Raw genomic sequence first — 15,902 nt, 5'->3', positions numbered from 1 at the left:
ACAGGCCCAGCGTTCCATCCTAACTCCACCATTCCTCTCAATCCTTACCCAGGAAATCCCTTTTGATGAAATCTGGATGGCACAGAGCGCAGCTCCGTGTGGAGAGTTTCGATTACTCCGTGCAAGCGGTGAAGCGTCTGGGAAACTTCGAGCCACCGACTCCTGTGGAGACCCTGAGGGTGGAGATGGCCTGGAGCTCAGCTGTCGGCTGTGCGTGCGGCAGGTGGAGGGTCAAGGCGAGATCATCAACATCTGCATTGAGGTAGGATGCATTCATTACCTGTCCACTGTGCTGTTTGCTACTTACTGGACAGTATTACACGATGGTACTCTGATTGTATTGGAAGGTTCTCAGTTGGTAATGAAAAGTGCTTTACTGTACCGATTGGTGCTTTGATGCATTTCATAGATTTCATGCAAATGTCAAACAATGCCAATGTGCTGGACAGTATAAACACTTGTGTAGTAGTTTTTTTTCAGATTGTCAGAGGTTTCAGATTCAGATTGTCAGATTGTCAGTGTTTCAGATTGTCAGAGGAAGTACAAATTTTCTGAACAAGTAAACTAATTGGTACCTTAATCCTTTGTGGAAGTATTATTTTGAAATCTCTTCAAACCAATCATTGCTCAAGGCATTGGTGGAACCCCTGCACAATTTCCTGGAAGGGAGCCGACTGACCAAGTGGCAAGACATAATAGGATGGCTTCACCTGTCGGGTTTCTCAAAGAACAATTGGTTATACCTAATGACTCACACCTTGGCTCCATCAAGAGCTGAAATTTAACCTCAACTCTTTTTCTCTTCTCTTTCTCACAGCCATTTCCTCCCAGCCCTCTTCCACCTCCACCACCACCCCCACCACCTCCCCTCATACAAGAGGGACTCGGTGCCTTCATGCTCCCGCTGGGCATCCGTGAACGAATCTGCCAAGCATTGGACGCACCAACCGCGAGATGCCCTGATGGTTGGAGGGCCCTCGCTGCTGGCCTGCACCTTGACAGGTATATCAGCATCACAGTGGAATTAAAATTGTACAACTAATGTGAGTCATTTGTTGTACAATCACTTCGATAAGATACTGCTGGCACAGAGAGGAAGACAAAGCTATTGTGAAGTTCATCAGAATGGTTGCCATTAACAGGGAAATTGTCTGAATTGAACTTGAATATAAGTATTGCTTTTGAGCTTCTGCATATGACAATGTTTTGTGGTATCATTTTGGAAAGGTGTGTGTGTGTGTGTGTGTGTGTGTGTGTGTGTGTGTGTGTGTGTGTGTGTGTGTGTGTGTGTGTGTGTGTGTGTGTGTGTGTGTGTGTGTGTGTGTGTGTGTGTGTTGTTTTTTTCAATGCAATCACCATTTCTCAGAAAATGTAATTAGCCGTATGCCTCTGCTGTCTCACTGCCAAGAGCTGTCAACGGCAGCCGTACATGTTAGCACAAGGTATCACAGTGCGACGTACAGCAGGCGGGACAATGATGAGCAATCCCAAACACCTACGTTGTGTGAGGTCTAAATGTAGCAAGATGATCTGCTTACGGTTGGCATTCCACACATCTGCTCGATCTGTGGGTGAACGTTTGTCCTTGAACCATCCCTCTCTTTCAGAAGGGATGGTTCAAGTTTCGTACGATATGAAATATGAAATTCTTTTCTTTCCAAAGCTCGTTGTTTTCATCAAAAGACATTTTCCCAAACCCAAAATCTTTCTCGCTTCGATTATTTTACATAACCTGGACATTCTTTCTTAATCCTTTCCAGGTACAATTTTATATTTATTGTAAACTACAACATCACCGGGTGATGCCACCACAAACCCAAATGACACATCTCTGCAACTGATCGCCAATGAGGAGTAACGTAAGATTGCACAAAATCCGTCCAATGACTTCAATTTGCACATTCTTTAACAGTTTGTTCTTACTCAGAAACAGGAAAATAAAAATTCTGAGGGTCAACCAGTGCCAAGTTTATGTTTTCAATGGATCCTCAGAGCAAAAGCAACATATGCCAAGGCCAGAGCCCACAGCAAAAGCTCCATTCATCACCCCAAAACTTCATTTCCTCCATTTTTATGCAAAAAGGCAATAACCAAATGTAGGATTTATCTTTCAAAGTAAAAGTGTTGTGTTCATAAGTGATGATTTTGGATTATAAGTAGGTAAGGGACCATTTATTTATTATTTACAAGAAGATGAGGTGCCATCAATTTATTATGTTCACAAAATGGTGCAATCTTCCATGCTCACACACTTCCCCTTACCCTTCCACCAAATTACAGTACCCTGTTCCATACAGGTCCATTCTGTTCCCTGCCTTAACTGCTTTCTAAATGTATTTCCCTCCTTTTCCCACAGCTCCCATATTCTCATAACTTTCCTGCTCTGTCTTATAATCTTTATGTCTTTCTTTGTGTCTTCTTTTTCTCCGTTATGATTTTCTCAATTTAGCCCTCTGTGCATACATAAATAAATAGATGGCCCATAATCATGACAAACTGCCACCAAGCTTCTTTGCATGATAAGTTTTAAACCAGCTGTCTTAAGTGCATTTACCAATAGATGTTTCATGTGGATTTACTCATAGATATCTCAAATGCATTTATTTATATACTAGCAAGCACAACCCATTGCTTCACTGACGTGAATATTAAGATTAGGGGGGGGGCGGTGGAAGGAGGAGCGAGGAGAGGTGGGAGAGTGAGGAAAGGGGAGCAAGGAAGGGGGAGGGAAGCGAGAAAGGAGTGGGGAGAGCAAGAAAGGAGGGGGAGAGCAAGAAAGGGGGGAAGAGTGAGAAAGTGGGGGAGAGCGAGGCCTCACCACACGTTGCTATACAATCCGGGTGGTGGAAGGGAGCGAGGAGAATGGGGGAGAGAGGTGGTTGTGAGGAGGGGAAGGAGGAGTTCTGGAAATGCGTATGATAGAGGGACTTGAGGAAAAGTGGAAGGGGGGGAGGTATGGCCCTTTATGCCAGCATTAGTACAGGATTGAATGAAATTGGGTACATTAAAACAGCATGTTCAAACAGGTCATACCAAAACAATGCCTGGGCACCGCCTAGAGATGTCTGTGGGGAGTGGAGAGGCTTTTGGAGGAGGTGAGCATGAAGGAAGGGAAAGGGAAGGAAGGGCGTTTTCCTTCATTCGGCGAAAAAGCCACGCCAGTGTTTGCGCCTTTATTTAAGTTCCACACATCATATAAGCTCTAGCTTCCTGGAATATCTTAACCTGAGACAAATTGCAGAATTGATCCGAGCAGCAGTTCCGAATGCTCAAAAAAAAAGCTTTAAAAACAAGGGAAAGCAGTGTGAGGGGAAGGAAGTGTGAGGGCAAGGGAAGGAAGCATGAAGGGAGGGTAGGCAGCGTACCAGGGCATTACCGGGGTGATAAAATGCACCCAAACAGGGTGCATTTTTTTTTTTAACTGACTTGCTTCGTATAACACTGGACGGGAGCATTTAAAAATTAAAACCCATGCTATCGACCTGGCAAAGGCCTGCCTGCAAGCATGCATGCCCCCACCCCCATACGCGTTCCTCCAACCTCCTCACATGCAGGCACGCCCACACCAAACGGAAAGTCATTTGTACCCATTTTCACCACGTCCTTGTTTGCTGTCTTCCTACCTCTTCATTTTCAGCAACTATCAACTACTAATATATTTCAGCAACTATTAGTGTATTTATATTAATATTTTGGCATGAAAGCAGATCGCACCAAATGGTAAAGAGCAAACTGTGTAAGTAATTGCTGAAAAAAGGACCCCTGTTGATTGTATCGTCATGGAATCCAAAAGCAGGTTATCAAATACAGCATTGCGCTCAATGAAGTAAAATTTTCTGCACATTCCTTCATCTTTTTTTCGGTAAATATAATTGTCTGAACAGTAAAAAAAAATTAAGCTTAATGCTTTGCTTAAATAAATATACTTAGTTTAAAAATCACTAAATTTGTTAAAATTTTCAGATTTCACTCCAGATTTCGACACTTATTTATTACACGAGATGCCTTTCTCAAATCCGATATAATATTTTGATTATATACTTTAATTAGTCCATGAGAGTAGATTGTGTTTCCAAGATGAGGCTTGTTTGAATAGGCTGAATTAAGACCCCTGCGAGGTGAATTGGAGCTGACCAAGGATAAGCTTTTCATGGAGGTAAGCCATTAATCATCTTCAAAAGTGGGGTGTTTAAATTAACCCAAACACCCAATTTTCATTCATGCATTTCCTTGGAGTTCCCTTGGTATGCATGCAAAGTTTGGGGCCCCTAGATTTCATAGTTTTAGAGTTATGGAGGAGACACACTGACTGACACACACACACTGACATTTATTAGTATAGATACTTTATCTCAAATGTAGTTACTTTTAAATATATCAAATACATTTATTTATAGTGTGTTTGTTTCATTATCCTCTGTGCTGTTTGCTACTTTTTATATTACATAATTCAAGTAATTACATTAGGCTTTATTTATAAAGCCTGGTATTGGCGTAGTGGTTAGGGTAGTGGCTTGGGATCCAAAAGGTCCTGAGTTCAAGCCCCGTCGGCTGCTTGAATTAATACACACCAGGAGGTTGACTCAGCCTGTCATCCTTCCGAGGTCGGCAAAATGAGTACCAGTGTATACCCTGGTTAAAATAGGTGTACCATATCCCTGTGTCGTAAGAGGCGACCAGAGTTGCGTCAGGAATGGCATCCGGCGTAAAACCTGTGCCAAATCACTATGCGGATCATACGGATGATCTGCTGTGGCGACCCCTAACGGGAGCAGCCGAAAGAAGAAGAAGAAATACATTTATTTATAGATTTCTGAAGTGCATTTATTTATAGCGATCTCAAATGCATTTACTTGAAGAGATATTAAATGGATTTATTTATAGATATCTCAAATGCATTTACTTAAATATATCTCAAATGCATTTACGTAGAGATATATGAAATGCATTTCTTTAGAGATTAGAAAAGGTACCAGGCAATGCCAGGTCCCTCCTCTCACCCCTTCCCTTCCCTCATCCCACCCCCCCCTTCACACTCCTCCCACCCCATCCCTCATCCCACCCGTTCCCCTGCCTCTTCTCACCCCACCCTTTCCTCTCCCTCATCCCACCCCTTCCTCTGCCTTCTCCCCCCACCCCTGCCTCCCATCCCACCTCCCCTAGACTCCCACCCAACCTCCCTCCAAACTCCTACCCCACCCTTCCTCCCTCCGGACACCCACCTTTTCCCCCTCTCTCACCCCAACTGTTCCCCTGCGTCTTCCCACCCTACCTCTTCCTCCTCCAACCTTCTCCTACTCCACCCGCCCCCAGACCTTTTTTGAATAAATAACGATTAGCGCATTTGAGAAGTCACGTGACTCCTTCGCCAAACTTACCGTTATTTTTCACATCTGATACCATATTTATGTCACCGACAGTGATTAAAGAGTTTTCAAACATGTTTGGGGAAAATAAATAATTAAATTAAAACTCACTTTCGATTCCTGTCAACCTTTAACTTGCCACGTGTTGTGTTTGTCTCCATCTGCAACTCAAGCAAGCACTCCATTCAAAACCGTTGATAAGCAACGGCTGCCTTGGCAAGCACTAGCTGGCTGCTTGGTCACTCAACACACCCGTGGACATCTCGACAGAATACAGTACATACAAAATGCCGACAAATGGACAGGTTTTTTTTTCCAAAATTAAAGACTTCAAATATTAATCATGACTATTTTTGTTGTAATGAAAACGTACCTTATTCAGTTTTCAATGCGGTTTTCGTTTTTAAAATGTACATAAACTCAGAGGTGATGTTGGGTGTACGAAAGTGGACGTGTACATTTTGTACTGTATAACGTGAAAGTGCGTGTGTACATTTTAAAGTGCACTTGTATGGAATAACTTCAAAAAGGAGAAGTTAAAAAAAAAATTCTCGGGAATTTCCCCAGCCTCCTGACGAATTAATTACATACCACGATGACCATGCCGATTTTCATCACCTCCAATATTTATTTACTTCACATTATATGTGAATTACTTGTCCATCAGTTTGTTTATAAGCCTTGAAAAGTTGGCTGAAAACCCAAAGTTTTTTTTAAATTAAAGATTTCACTATTTTCTTTCCTTTGTATTATGAGAATGTACCTTCATTAGGCGGCCTTTATTAGAACAATGCCGCATTAGATACGAGCAAAACATGCATTAACTAGTTTCCTCTGCATGAGTTGTAATTAAAAAATGTACCTTTGTTTCCTCAAAACGGTACCTTCATTTAATGATAGAAGACATATTGTTCAGTCTTCAAATGTACACCAGAGGCCCGTGCAACTTTGATCAGGTCAAAAATGGTGGATTAAGACCCCTGTGAGATGAACGCGGGCTGACCAAGGGTAAACCTGTTTTTGGTTTTAATTTAATTAGCCCATGATCTTCAAAAGGGGTGTTTAACCTTACCCAAATACCCAGTTTTCATTCATGCATTGATGCACTCCCTTGGAGTTCACGTATTGTGCATGCAAAGTTTCGGGCCGCTATGTTTCATGGTGTTGGAGTTATTGAGGAGACACACTGACTGACTGACACTCTCTCTTTTATTATTATAGATATACAAAGTGCATTTACTTAAATATATCTCAGTGCATTTACTTATAGAAATTTCCGATGCAGTTATTTATCGGTATCTCACATGCATTTACTTGTGGTGGAATTGCATCCAGAAATAACCTCCTGTGTCTTTGTGATATACGTGGTGTGACAATAAAGTTCCAGGATTAAAGCAATAGGAAATGTTTTTGCAAAGTACCAGTTACGTTTCGTGGTCGCCTTCAAAGTAATCTCCCTCTAGAGTCTCTACATGCTTGCCAACATTGCTGCCATGCTCCAAAGCATACTCAAAAGTTGTCTGAAAGGCCATTTGGCTCATTGGTCATGGCTGTCTGGATCTCTTCTATTGAAGCAAAATGAGTTCCTTTCATTGTAGTTTTTGACACCAACATTATCACCCTTTCAATATTTTCGTCCGTTTTGGCAATCGATGGACATGCCAATGGCACGTCATCGTTCACATCCATTCTCCCTTCCACAAACCTCTTGGCCCACTCAAACACAGGTGATGTTGACATTGCGTCTTTACCGTACACCAGCTTCAACTTCTTGAAAATCAAAACTTGATGATGATTCGCTGTTCCATAAGTTTGTCATTCATCTTCAGAACCCAATTGCAACACTTGTAATTTTAACAAGATTCCAGTACGGCTACAACACACCACCGATCGATCGATCGAAACCCAAGCCAATGCTGCCACCTGTGGAGAAAAATCATCAGTCCTGGAACTTTATTGTCAGACCTCGCAAATGACTACTTGGCATACGTAAGTTGTGTTTTCATGTGGGGTAGAATGCATGTTTTAATGTTGGCATGGATGCATGGGGGTAGTGGCTGGATGGACAATCGCCATTTATTCTTGTAAGAAACTAAATCTTTGAATGCAGACACCTCAGTTAAATTTGCAACCCAGTTTGCCATTCTAATTCTCAGATTGGTTTCATTTAGATGGGATGTAAAAGGTACTTCTAGGTGAAGTCTGCAATCAGTAAGAAAGGATATACACTGAAAAAAAATTATTATCCCACATTGATATCTTCCTACCAAACCTCTATCTCTATATTTTTATACAGATGTTGAAGCTCATGAAAGAGATAAATTGCAGAAGTATTATCAATACCTACATCGCTGTTTACAGTGCTATTGTGTTGCAAATGCTTGTCCACACCCTCACTTTTACCTGTCTCTCATCACCTTAGTCTCACTCCATTCCTCGCCGCACAAGCAACCCCTGCAGGCAGCGTGCTGGATCTTTGGGAAGTCATGCAGCAGCAGGGGCAAGACCCAGACCCTCTGATCTCTCTTCTTCCCCCCACCCTCATTTCCAGTCTGCCACCACACCTCCTCACACACCTGACCGCACATCGTTCACCCACACACTCCATACGCTAACCCACTTGACACACTTTTCCAGTTTAATATTTATTCCAGTCTCTGCTTACCTCATCCTGGTATCAAATTCACTGTTCCAGAAGATTTGAGAGCAGGTGTTCAACCTGAAACTGTGGTTAATGCTCACCTCACTGTGGTGGCCAACGATTGGTGTAAAACACTATTCCACAGGTACTAACGACCGAGGAAACACTGTTTCTCAAGAGACATAAGGCAGTGAATATTCAAACCAGCGTACCCTCGATGTCACACTTAACACCGCAAATCCTGATACAGTGTACAGCCTTTTGTATGGATCTTATATTACTGATGTAATTTTAATGTTTTTCACCATATTCAGTGGGTTACCAGTTTGCTACATTATTGTGTGTATGTGTGTTTGTGTGTTGTTAGCTTGTAGAGCTAACAAGTGGTGGACATTAGAGACCTATTGTGGTCTGAAGCAATTTTCCACACGAGCATAGAAAATCGTTTGAGTCTTAAAGCAATCATGTCTCAGTATGTTTACTTGTTATATTTATTTATTTATTGTTGTTTGTTTAACTTGTAATAATTTCTATTCAATTATGACATCTTTCAAAGGGAGATTACATTTACCGAGTTTAATTTGGCAAAGTAACTTCTTGGGTGAAGCAGCATGTACAAAAAATTAATAATCCACTTCGATTGTGACGTCATTGTTCTTTCACTTGAATTGCGGTTGTATTGGTAATGTTTTAAAATAAATAAATAAATACACTTTCCTTTACTATAGCATGAGTGAAACCTGAGCATAAGCTTTGTTGGATTTAACAAATAATTTGCTAGAATGTACAGGACTGAAGGACTTGCGGAGGGAAGCCCGGAGTTGGTTTTGTCTTGAGACGAGTGGAAGACCCCAAGGAAGGGAATCATGGCTGAAAAACGTCTCGTGAATCAAATAACAGGTTCTCGAATCATTCTGGAGAAATGGCCACATTACATGCCAACACTAGATGGCAATTTAACAGGAAAGAGTCGCACCCAATTAGGCCTGCTTAGCAACAGTAATTAGCTACATCTGTGCGAGGGCGACTGTGGAACGGAAGGAATTCAGAAAATGGGTTTGGATCATGAGGCAGACGGCTGGGGCCACAGGCAGAGTGATGGGGTCATTTTACTCCAGAAATCACAACAGATTGCCTCCTCCCTCCCCTATCCACCCACTCTGCCCTGAAGACCTACTAACAGTCTAAGCCATGCCTTTAACAAGGCAGGTTTTTCAACGAGCTGGTGATAAGACCGGACGTCTTCCCACCTTTGCATCATTATTTCCTGACGATAGCGCCACCATCTGCTGTAGCCACAACAAAACGTTCAGACGGTTGTGCAGGAACATACATTAGGGTCCAGGAGGCCTGTTTTCTGACAGTCAGTGGGAGATGGAAAGCATGCTGTGGGTTCAGGTCTAAGGAACAGCCACCGTATATCTGCGTGTGAGGAATGAGAGAAAGCTCCGTTTGATGTTCTCCATTTGCTCATGTGCGTGACTTTCCAAACAAATGTTCTATTGTTATAAATAAACGTGAAATAATCTTGTGAGTCTGCGTTGTCCTAGGCACATCGTTTGACCAGTTATTCTAAATTATTTATTTAAATCTATGTTGCTTGTTCAAAACAGAAAAGGATATGCTGAACACAAGGGCACAGAGAAATGCCCACTTAAGAAAAGTGATTGTTCAAATCCTGGAGATGGGACCCTCTTTTCTTCCATGTCCAAGGGTTCACATCTGAAACGTCTCCACCATGCTGATTTCCACAATTAAGACTTTATAATAAGAAATGGTCAAAAATATTTTTCCCCTCCCCCCTGACCGTGAAGCAAAACAAGACACTGATGTTGGTCCTTTTCTATCCAGTTTCCAGCCAACATCATAATGTCCTGCGATGGTAAGCTTCCTGGTGCCAATGGAATAGAAGTCGTGATTTAGCCTCTGAAAACTTTAACGAGGTAAAATTATTTGCTACCCTTGTACAATGTCCATCTCATTGTTGATAAATGTCTCTATCAATATAAATGTTTCCATCTCATCGATCTTCATTCCAATGTCCAACCCATTTTCCAAAATAATTATGAGCATCAAATATTTGAAAGCCCGTCTGAGCCTCCACGTTCAAAATGACTGACCATCAGTTGTCTCTGCCATCAAAATCGTACTGGGTCCTCAATCCTGCAAAATCTCCAATCGCATCAGTGCAATCATCTCGGCAGGTGCAAGAGTTTATCCACATAAGGGGCCACGTAAAAGAGCCACCTGTGGGGCAGTGGAACTCTGCACTGATGGTGGCGGCACGTTGGGGTCCACAGCACAATCCGTTGGATGAGCAATCGCCGCAGAACTTAAACAAAAATCTGGTACGAGTGGTGCAGTTCGAGAGGAGCAGACGGATGGGGCGGATTGACCGGGACTCCTGCACGCAGGTACCCCGAGCCTGTGGGAAACAGGTGTATGGTACCCATACTGCATATCGTCAGCATCATGATCATCAAACATCACCATCACTTGAAACCCTCTGTCATCAGGTTATTGTAGGCATCATACACCAATAATTTTGTAATGCTGGCAATTTCATGGCAAAGGCATAGCTTGGGAAAAGGCTGTATGTTAGCTTATGTGACATGTAAAAGCTGGATGGATTAAATCAATGCATACAATACCGAGTATGGCTTGCATGAAGATAGTGACCATTTCAATGGCATCAATAGACAAACAGAATTATAACCACCTTGATGTCTGCATTGATGTCGAGGTGGCATGGTCGCACCATGCAGAGGCGGCTCTGGGAGGCCAGATGGCATTTCTCCACATGGCTTCGCAGACGAGTCGATATGCCCAGTCCGCAGGTCTTTGAGCAAGGGGACCAGGTCGTGCTCTGCAGAAGGCAATCGCCTCTCCAGATCACCTCATGAAGTAGCTCACGGCTATTCTCTGTTCGCAATGGAGAGCTTCCTGAAATTATAAGAAACCTCGAAATTCCCTCAACCGAGATAGAATCACAACATTCCTTCACCTATCATATCAATTACTTACTTGAGAGAGCGAGGTACTTGCGTGCAGTGGTCCCACGGTAAACACGCCGATCATCGCACACCCAATGGTAGCAGCAACGGTTTGGATCACGTGTGCGCCTAGGCCGAAGGCACCACCCACGCGGTGGTCGTGTGGTGGGTATACAAAGTGGTACACAGCCGATAGTTCCAGCCACACACATGCAGCGGAATCTGCAGCTGCGCTGGAAGGTCTGTCCATTATTGAACTGCTCACCGCCGAGCTTGCAGCCCAACCCTGATAGGTCTGCATCAGGTCAACAGTGAGCAAGACACATTTGTGCATCACAGGCAGCTTCATGTGACTGGTGTGATATTCATCTGAATTTTAACTGGAACAACAGTTCATTACCTCAACAACCAAAGCTGGAAGGAGGTTATGTTTTCACCCCTGTTTATCTGTCTGTGAGCAGGATATCTCAGAATTTATGGACGAAACTTGGTGGACAGGTTAGGTACGTATCAAGGACCAATTGATTTGATTTTCGTGAAGATCCAGATATGATAATTTTTTGCGACTTCTTCTTGTCGGGATTTCTTAAGGTCAAGGCTTACGCAACTCAACCATCGAACATTGAAGACCTGAAAGGGGGGATCGAAGCAGATTTTGGAGAAATTACGGTCTGAATGTGACAGAAAATAGTCTTGGAGTATCGCAAAAGGATGCACACACTGCTTAAAAATGATGGAAACCATGTCAAAAATTGACAACTAATTTTATACACTTCTGAATTCAATAAACTTTTTACCACAAAAACTGGAAATGCGTCCCTACGTATAACCTGTAAATATTTTGTTCAATTTCGTTTCTTAGCAACAGAATTACAGGAGTTCAAAATCGGGAATAGATAGCCCATCCACAGGGGCATTGAGAGCATAGGCCACAAAGCAAACAACATCTAGGGCCCTCACCCCCACCTTTCTCTCTTACATTTGTATTAAAAATTCGTTACAGGAGAATCTCAGGCTCCTCAACGAACCCCGGGCCCCGAGGCAGTGACCCCCCCATCTTGACACCACTACCCCTATAATTACGGATTGGTAAATTAGTCCAGAATTGGCCTATTTTATTATGACTTGTAATACCCCCTCCCACCTGGAGTGGTGCTATATGATACACATTTACGTAGACAGAATTGGGGTCCTTCCTCCACCCCACGCCCTCGTGACTGGATCTTTTTTTTTTTTTTTTACGCCAAAAACCTCTGCGTGCACAAACCAGTTTTCAACTCATTCCACAACTTTTATTCCACCAGTATTCAACTCATTCCTTCCGGCAGTTATATATATATATATATTTGATTTTCCACTCAACTCTGTTGTGCATCAAAGTATCTGTCGATAGACCTTTTGTCCATTTCCTTCAGGGTGTGATTTGGCACATTTTGAGCCCCGACGAAGTTGCTTCCATTCTGAAAGTAAGGTCTTAACAGGCCCAAGGATAGTTATGATGCGGTGCAGTGCATTGATAAATGATAATGCAGTCATCTCCCCAATGACTTCGATGTGCACTACTCTTGTAGACATACAGGTAAATAATGCGGACCATCATTTTCCAGAGGAGCTGCTGCCCCTGGTACGATGGGTAAGAACCTTCCACGGTACAAAAACATCAAGGTCAATGTGAGTCCAGGGAGCAGAATGTTGAAGTCGTTGAAGAGGAATATCAGCCATTTGCTGATTTACACATTTCCCTCGGAGTTTACAACACATGACACACTTGCTCAGCGTATCATCATTGAGGCCCTTGCTACCAACAAACCAACCAATCCACCAGAGCGAATAGCACCACTTGTAAGGTGTCCACCTCGATGGTTAACTTTATCATGATAATGACGTCCAACAAGGGTCATCGTAACATGGTGCTGTTAAGGTAGTTTGACTGGATGTTGCTCATTGTCACTTAGATCTGCTTGGTCGAGTCGACGACCAACTCTCAGAATTCGTTTATCGTCGAAGGCAGGATTCGATTTGTGCAAGGTGGTGGACTGGTCCACTTGCCATTAACGAGGTTGTGAATTTCCGAGGCATAGGACTCACGATGAACGTTGCCAATTATGATCATTGTAGCCTCCTCCATGAGATAAACTGGAAGTTGCCGGTGGTCATGTCGACCATTGTGATTGTCTGGCTGCCTCTTTCACTTGAACAAGCATATGAAGTGGAACAACAAAGTAACACCTTTGATCGTAGATTTCCACTTCGAGGAGGAGGAGGAGGAGAGCAGATTGGGACCATACTCTGTGCAGAGCGTTGGTGCTGCTCAAGCAGTCTCCTTGGCTACTGGATACAATCCTGGACGGGTCGCCACTCCGACACAGGATACCAGCATGCTGGCACTCATTTTGCCGACCTCGGAAGGATTCCAGGTCGATTTAACCCCACCTGGTGTTAATTCAACAGCTGAGCGGGATTTGAACTCAGGATCCTCGGATCCAAAGCCTGCCACCCTAACCATTAAGCCAACACCAGGCATAGAAACGTTCCACTTCGAGAAACGTGTGAAACATTGAGTTCCCAATGAACATTCATGCTTGATAGCTAATACGGTTGTGGAACGAAACTCTAGATTGTTGACCAACTCCACAGCAGGGAAAGTGGGTTTAATGGGTCATTCGGAATCCCAGAAAAATCTTGGCTCAGACAACCATAATGACTCCATCAGGTCATAGGCTTTTACGGAGCGAATGGCCAGGTCTGCCGGGTTAATGTCAGTTGCCACGTAGTTCCAAGTGAGGTGATGTACTTTATGGATCCTTTGAACATGGTTGACAACAAACACATTTAACTACCGAGATTCGTTGTTAACATATCCAAGAACCACATGACTGTCTGTGTAGAAAGTGATGGAGTTGAGTTCTATGTTGAGCTCATCAGTGATAACATTGACCAGTTTGAAAGCCAGCACAGAGGCACAAAGTTCAAAATGTGGAATACTTGTTGTCTATAGCGGTGCCAGCCTTGCTTTTTCTGCAACAAAACAAACAAAGATTTCACCATTGCCGTTGACAAGCCGCAATTAACTGAAAACACCAATTGCCTCAGCCGATGCATCTGAGAAAACATGTAACTCACGGCATGAGTTTTCAGACATTGGATTCGGACAATAAGCGTACGGAATGCTCATCGTAGTCAGTGCGGTGAGAGAAGCACACCAGTTGTCCAATTATTTCTTGAAATGTTCGGGGAGTGGTTCATCCCATCCAAGCGCAGCTCTAGCAGTGTTGGGTAAGGTCATCTGCTGCAGCAACATCTTTCCCTTAACAACAACAGGTGCTGAGAAACCGAAGGGGTTGTAAATGCTGTTGAGTGTGGAAAGAACTCCATGCTTCGTGAAGGCCTTGTCCATGTCAGGAACAGTGAAGATGATGGTATCCATTTCCAAATCCTCAAGTCATGACACTCCAAGTGACTACTGAACAGGTAGTGGGTTGGCACCAAGGTCAAGGTTACATAAATCCTTAGCATGCTCGCTGTCTGGAGAAGTGGGCCATCACTTCCATGCTGTTGGAAGTGATTGTGTGCAGACGTAGATCCACAGTAGACAACACCGCCTTGGTATGAGTCAGGAGGTCTATGGTTTCAACAGACGTAGGTAAGCTCACCAAACCATCATCAACATAGAAGTTCCTTGCCACGTAACGTCTTGCATCACATCCGTAGTTTTCTTCACCATTCAACGCAGTGTTACGTAGTCCATAGGCAGCAATGCCGGGAATGGGACTATTCCCAAATATGTGCACCTTCATTTGAAATTTGGAGATGTCCGCTTTGGGGGTCATTGTTCTTAAAGCAAATAAATCGCAGAAACTCTCGGTGGTCCTCACGCACATAAAAACAATGGAACATTTGCTCTACGTCGGCCATGATGGCGATGGATTCCTGTCTGAAGCGTACTAATACCCCGAGGAGACTATTGACGAGGTCTGGACCAGGAAATGGTTCCTTATTTAGTGAGAGGTCACAAGAGGTAGCACTGCCGTCAAACACCACACAAATATTTTAACGTTTGCGTGTATGGAATACAGCAAAATGAGTAAGATACCATCACGGGCGCTTTGCCCCTCTTCCTGCTTCAAGAGGCTCAGCATATCCTTTGGAAATGAGTTCAGCCATGAAGTTCATGTTCTGTTGTTTCAGGACTGGTTTCTCAATCAGAAGCTTGCAAAGGGACTTTAAAACGGTCGATTGCACGGTGTCGATTGTCTGGAAGTTTTACATCGTCTCTGAATGGTAACGGAGCCAACAAGTTGCCATTGGCATTCATGATGAATCCGTCCTCCATGATCGCGAGAAAACGGTAGTCTTCTATGGAGCTACCTGGCTTGTTATCATTCCTTCTTCGCTGATAAACGTCAGACATACATCACCAATCATCACCCATCCAAGGTCCATACGCTGTGCCCACGGAGCATTAAGTGGTTCATTGCAATATTTTCTCACCTTAAGCATCTTGTCCAATTAACAGCAAAATGGATGCTTCTCGGTCAGGTTCAGGAAACACTTCAGCGATAGGACGTATATTGGAGTGTTGCCTTGCGACCTCTGGTGTTGGAATCTCAGGAATTACAATGAATTGCATTACACTTGGTTAGCTCCAGGAGCGGCAGGTGTATGGTTCCATCGAAAGATTCGATGACTACATTTCTGACACGTCTATCAATGGCTGCCATAGTTCCAGAGCAGGTTTTGAGTTCATAGGGGACTAGATTATTTGGAGTGGTGAAGTTGTCAAAGAGTTCATTGCAGCCCAGAGACCGATTTGACTAGTCAACCAACACAGAATAAGTTTTCAGGATTACCAGCGATGAATATCTTCACAAGACAGATTTTTGGAACAAGACCTTCCTCTGG

General features: G+C 43.3%; 2 protein-coding genes across 4 annotated transcripts in view; one reads left to right on the top strand and one right to left on the bottom strand.

The window, feature by feature from the left end:
• The window catches only part of LOC147017306 (netrin receptor UNC5B-like), a 34,363-nt gene extending 26,343 nt beyond the window's left edge, over positions 1-8,020 (top strand). For both annotated transcript variants that reach the window (XM_085846798.1, XM_085846797.1), the window contains exons 17-19: positions 53-262; positions 818-1,002; positions 7,789-8,020. In XM_085846798.1, the coding sequence (XP_085702924.1) occupies positions 53-262; positions 818-1,002; positions 7,789-7,981 (588 nt within the window). In that variant the 3' untranslated portion in view covers positions 7,982-8,020. The remainder of the gene's footprint in view (positions 1-52; positions 263-817; positions 1,003-7,788) is intronic.
• A 1,499-nt stretch (positions 8,021-9,519) lies between these two features.
• Positions 9,520-15,902, bottom strand: part of LOC147017304 (CCN family member 4-like) — a 52,261-nt gene continuing 45,878 nt past the window's right edge. Inside the window, exons 3-5 of one of the 2 annotated variants that reach the window (XM_085846799.1) lie at positions 11,032-11,295; positions 10,727-10,950; positions 9,520-10,432 (exon numbers count right to left, since the gene is read on the bottom strand). In XM_085846799.1, the coding sequence (XP_085702925.1) occupies positions 10,130-10,432; positions 10,727-10,950; positions 11,032-11,295 (791 nt within the window). In that variant the 3' untranslated portion in view covers positions 9,520-10,129. The remainder of the gene's footprint in view (positions 10,433-10,726; positions 10,951-11,031; positions 11,296-15,902) is intronic. The other variant, XM_085846800.1, reaches the window with a different exon arrangement.

The sequence above is a fragment of the Eptatretus burgeri genome, chromosome 11, assembly GCF_056783735.1.
Source record: "Eptatretus burgeri isolate ZD-2024b chromosome 11, Ebu_testis_v1, whole genome shotgun sequence".
Classification (NCBI taxonomy): Eukaryota; Metazoa; Chordata; class Myxini; order Myxiniformes; family Myxinidae; genus Eptatretus; species Eptatretus burgeri.
The sequence above is the reverse complement of the archived record's forward strand: the minus strand, read 5'-3'. Positions and strand labels throughout refer to the sequence as shown.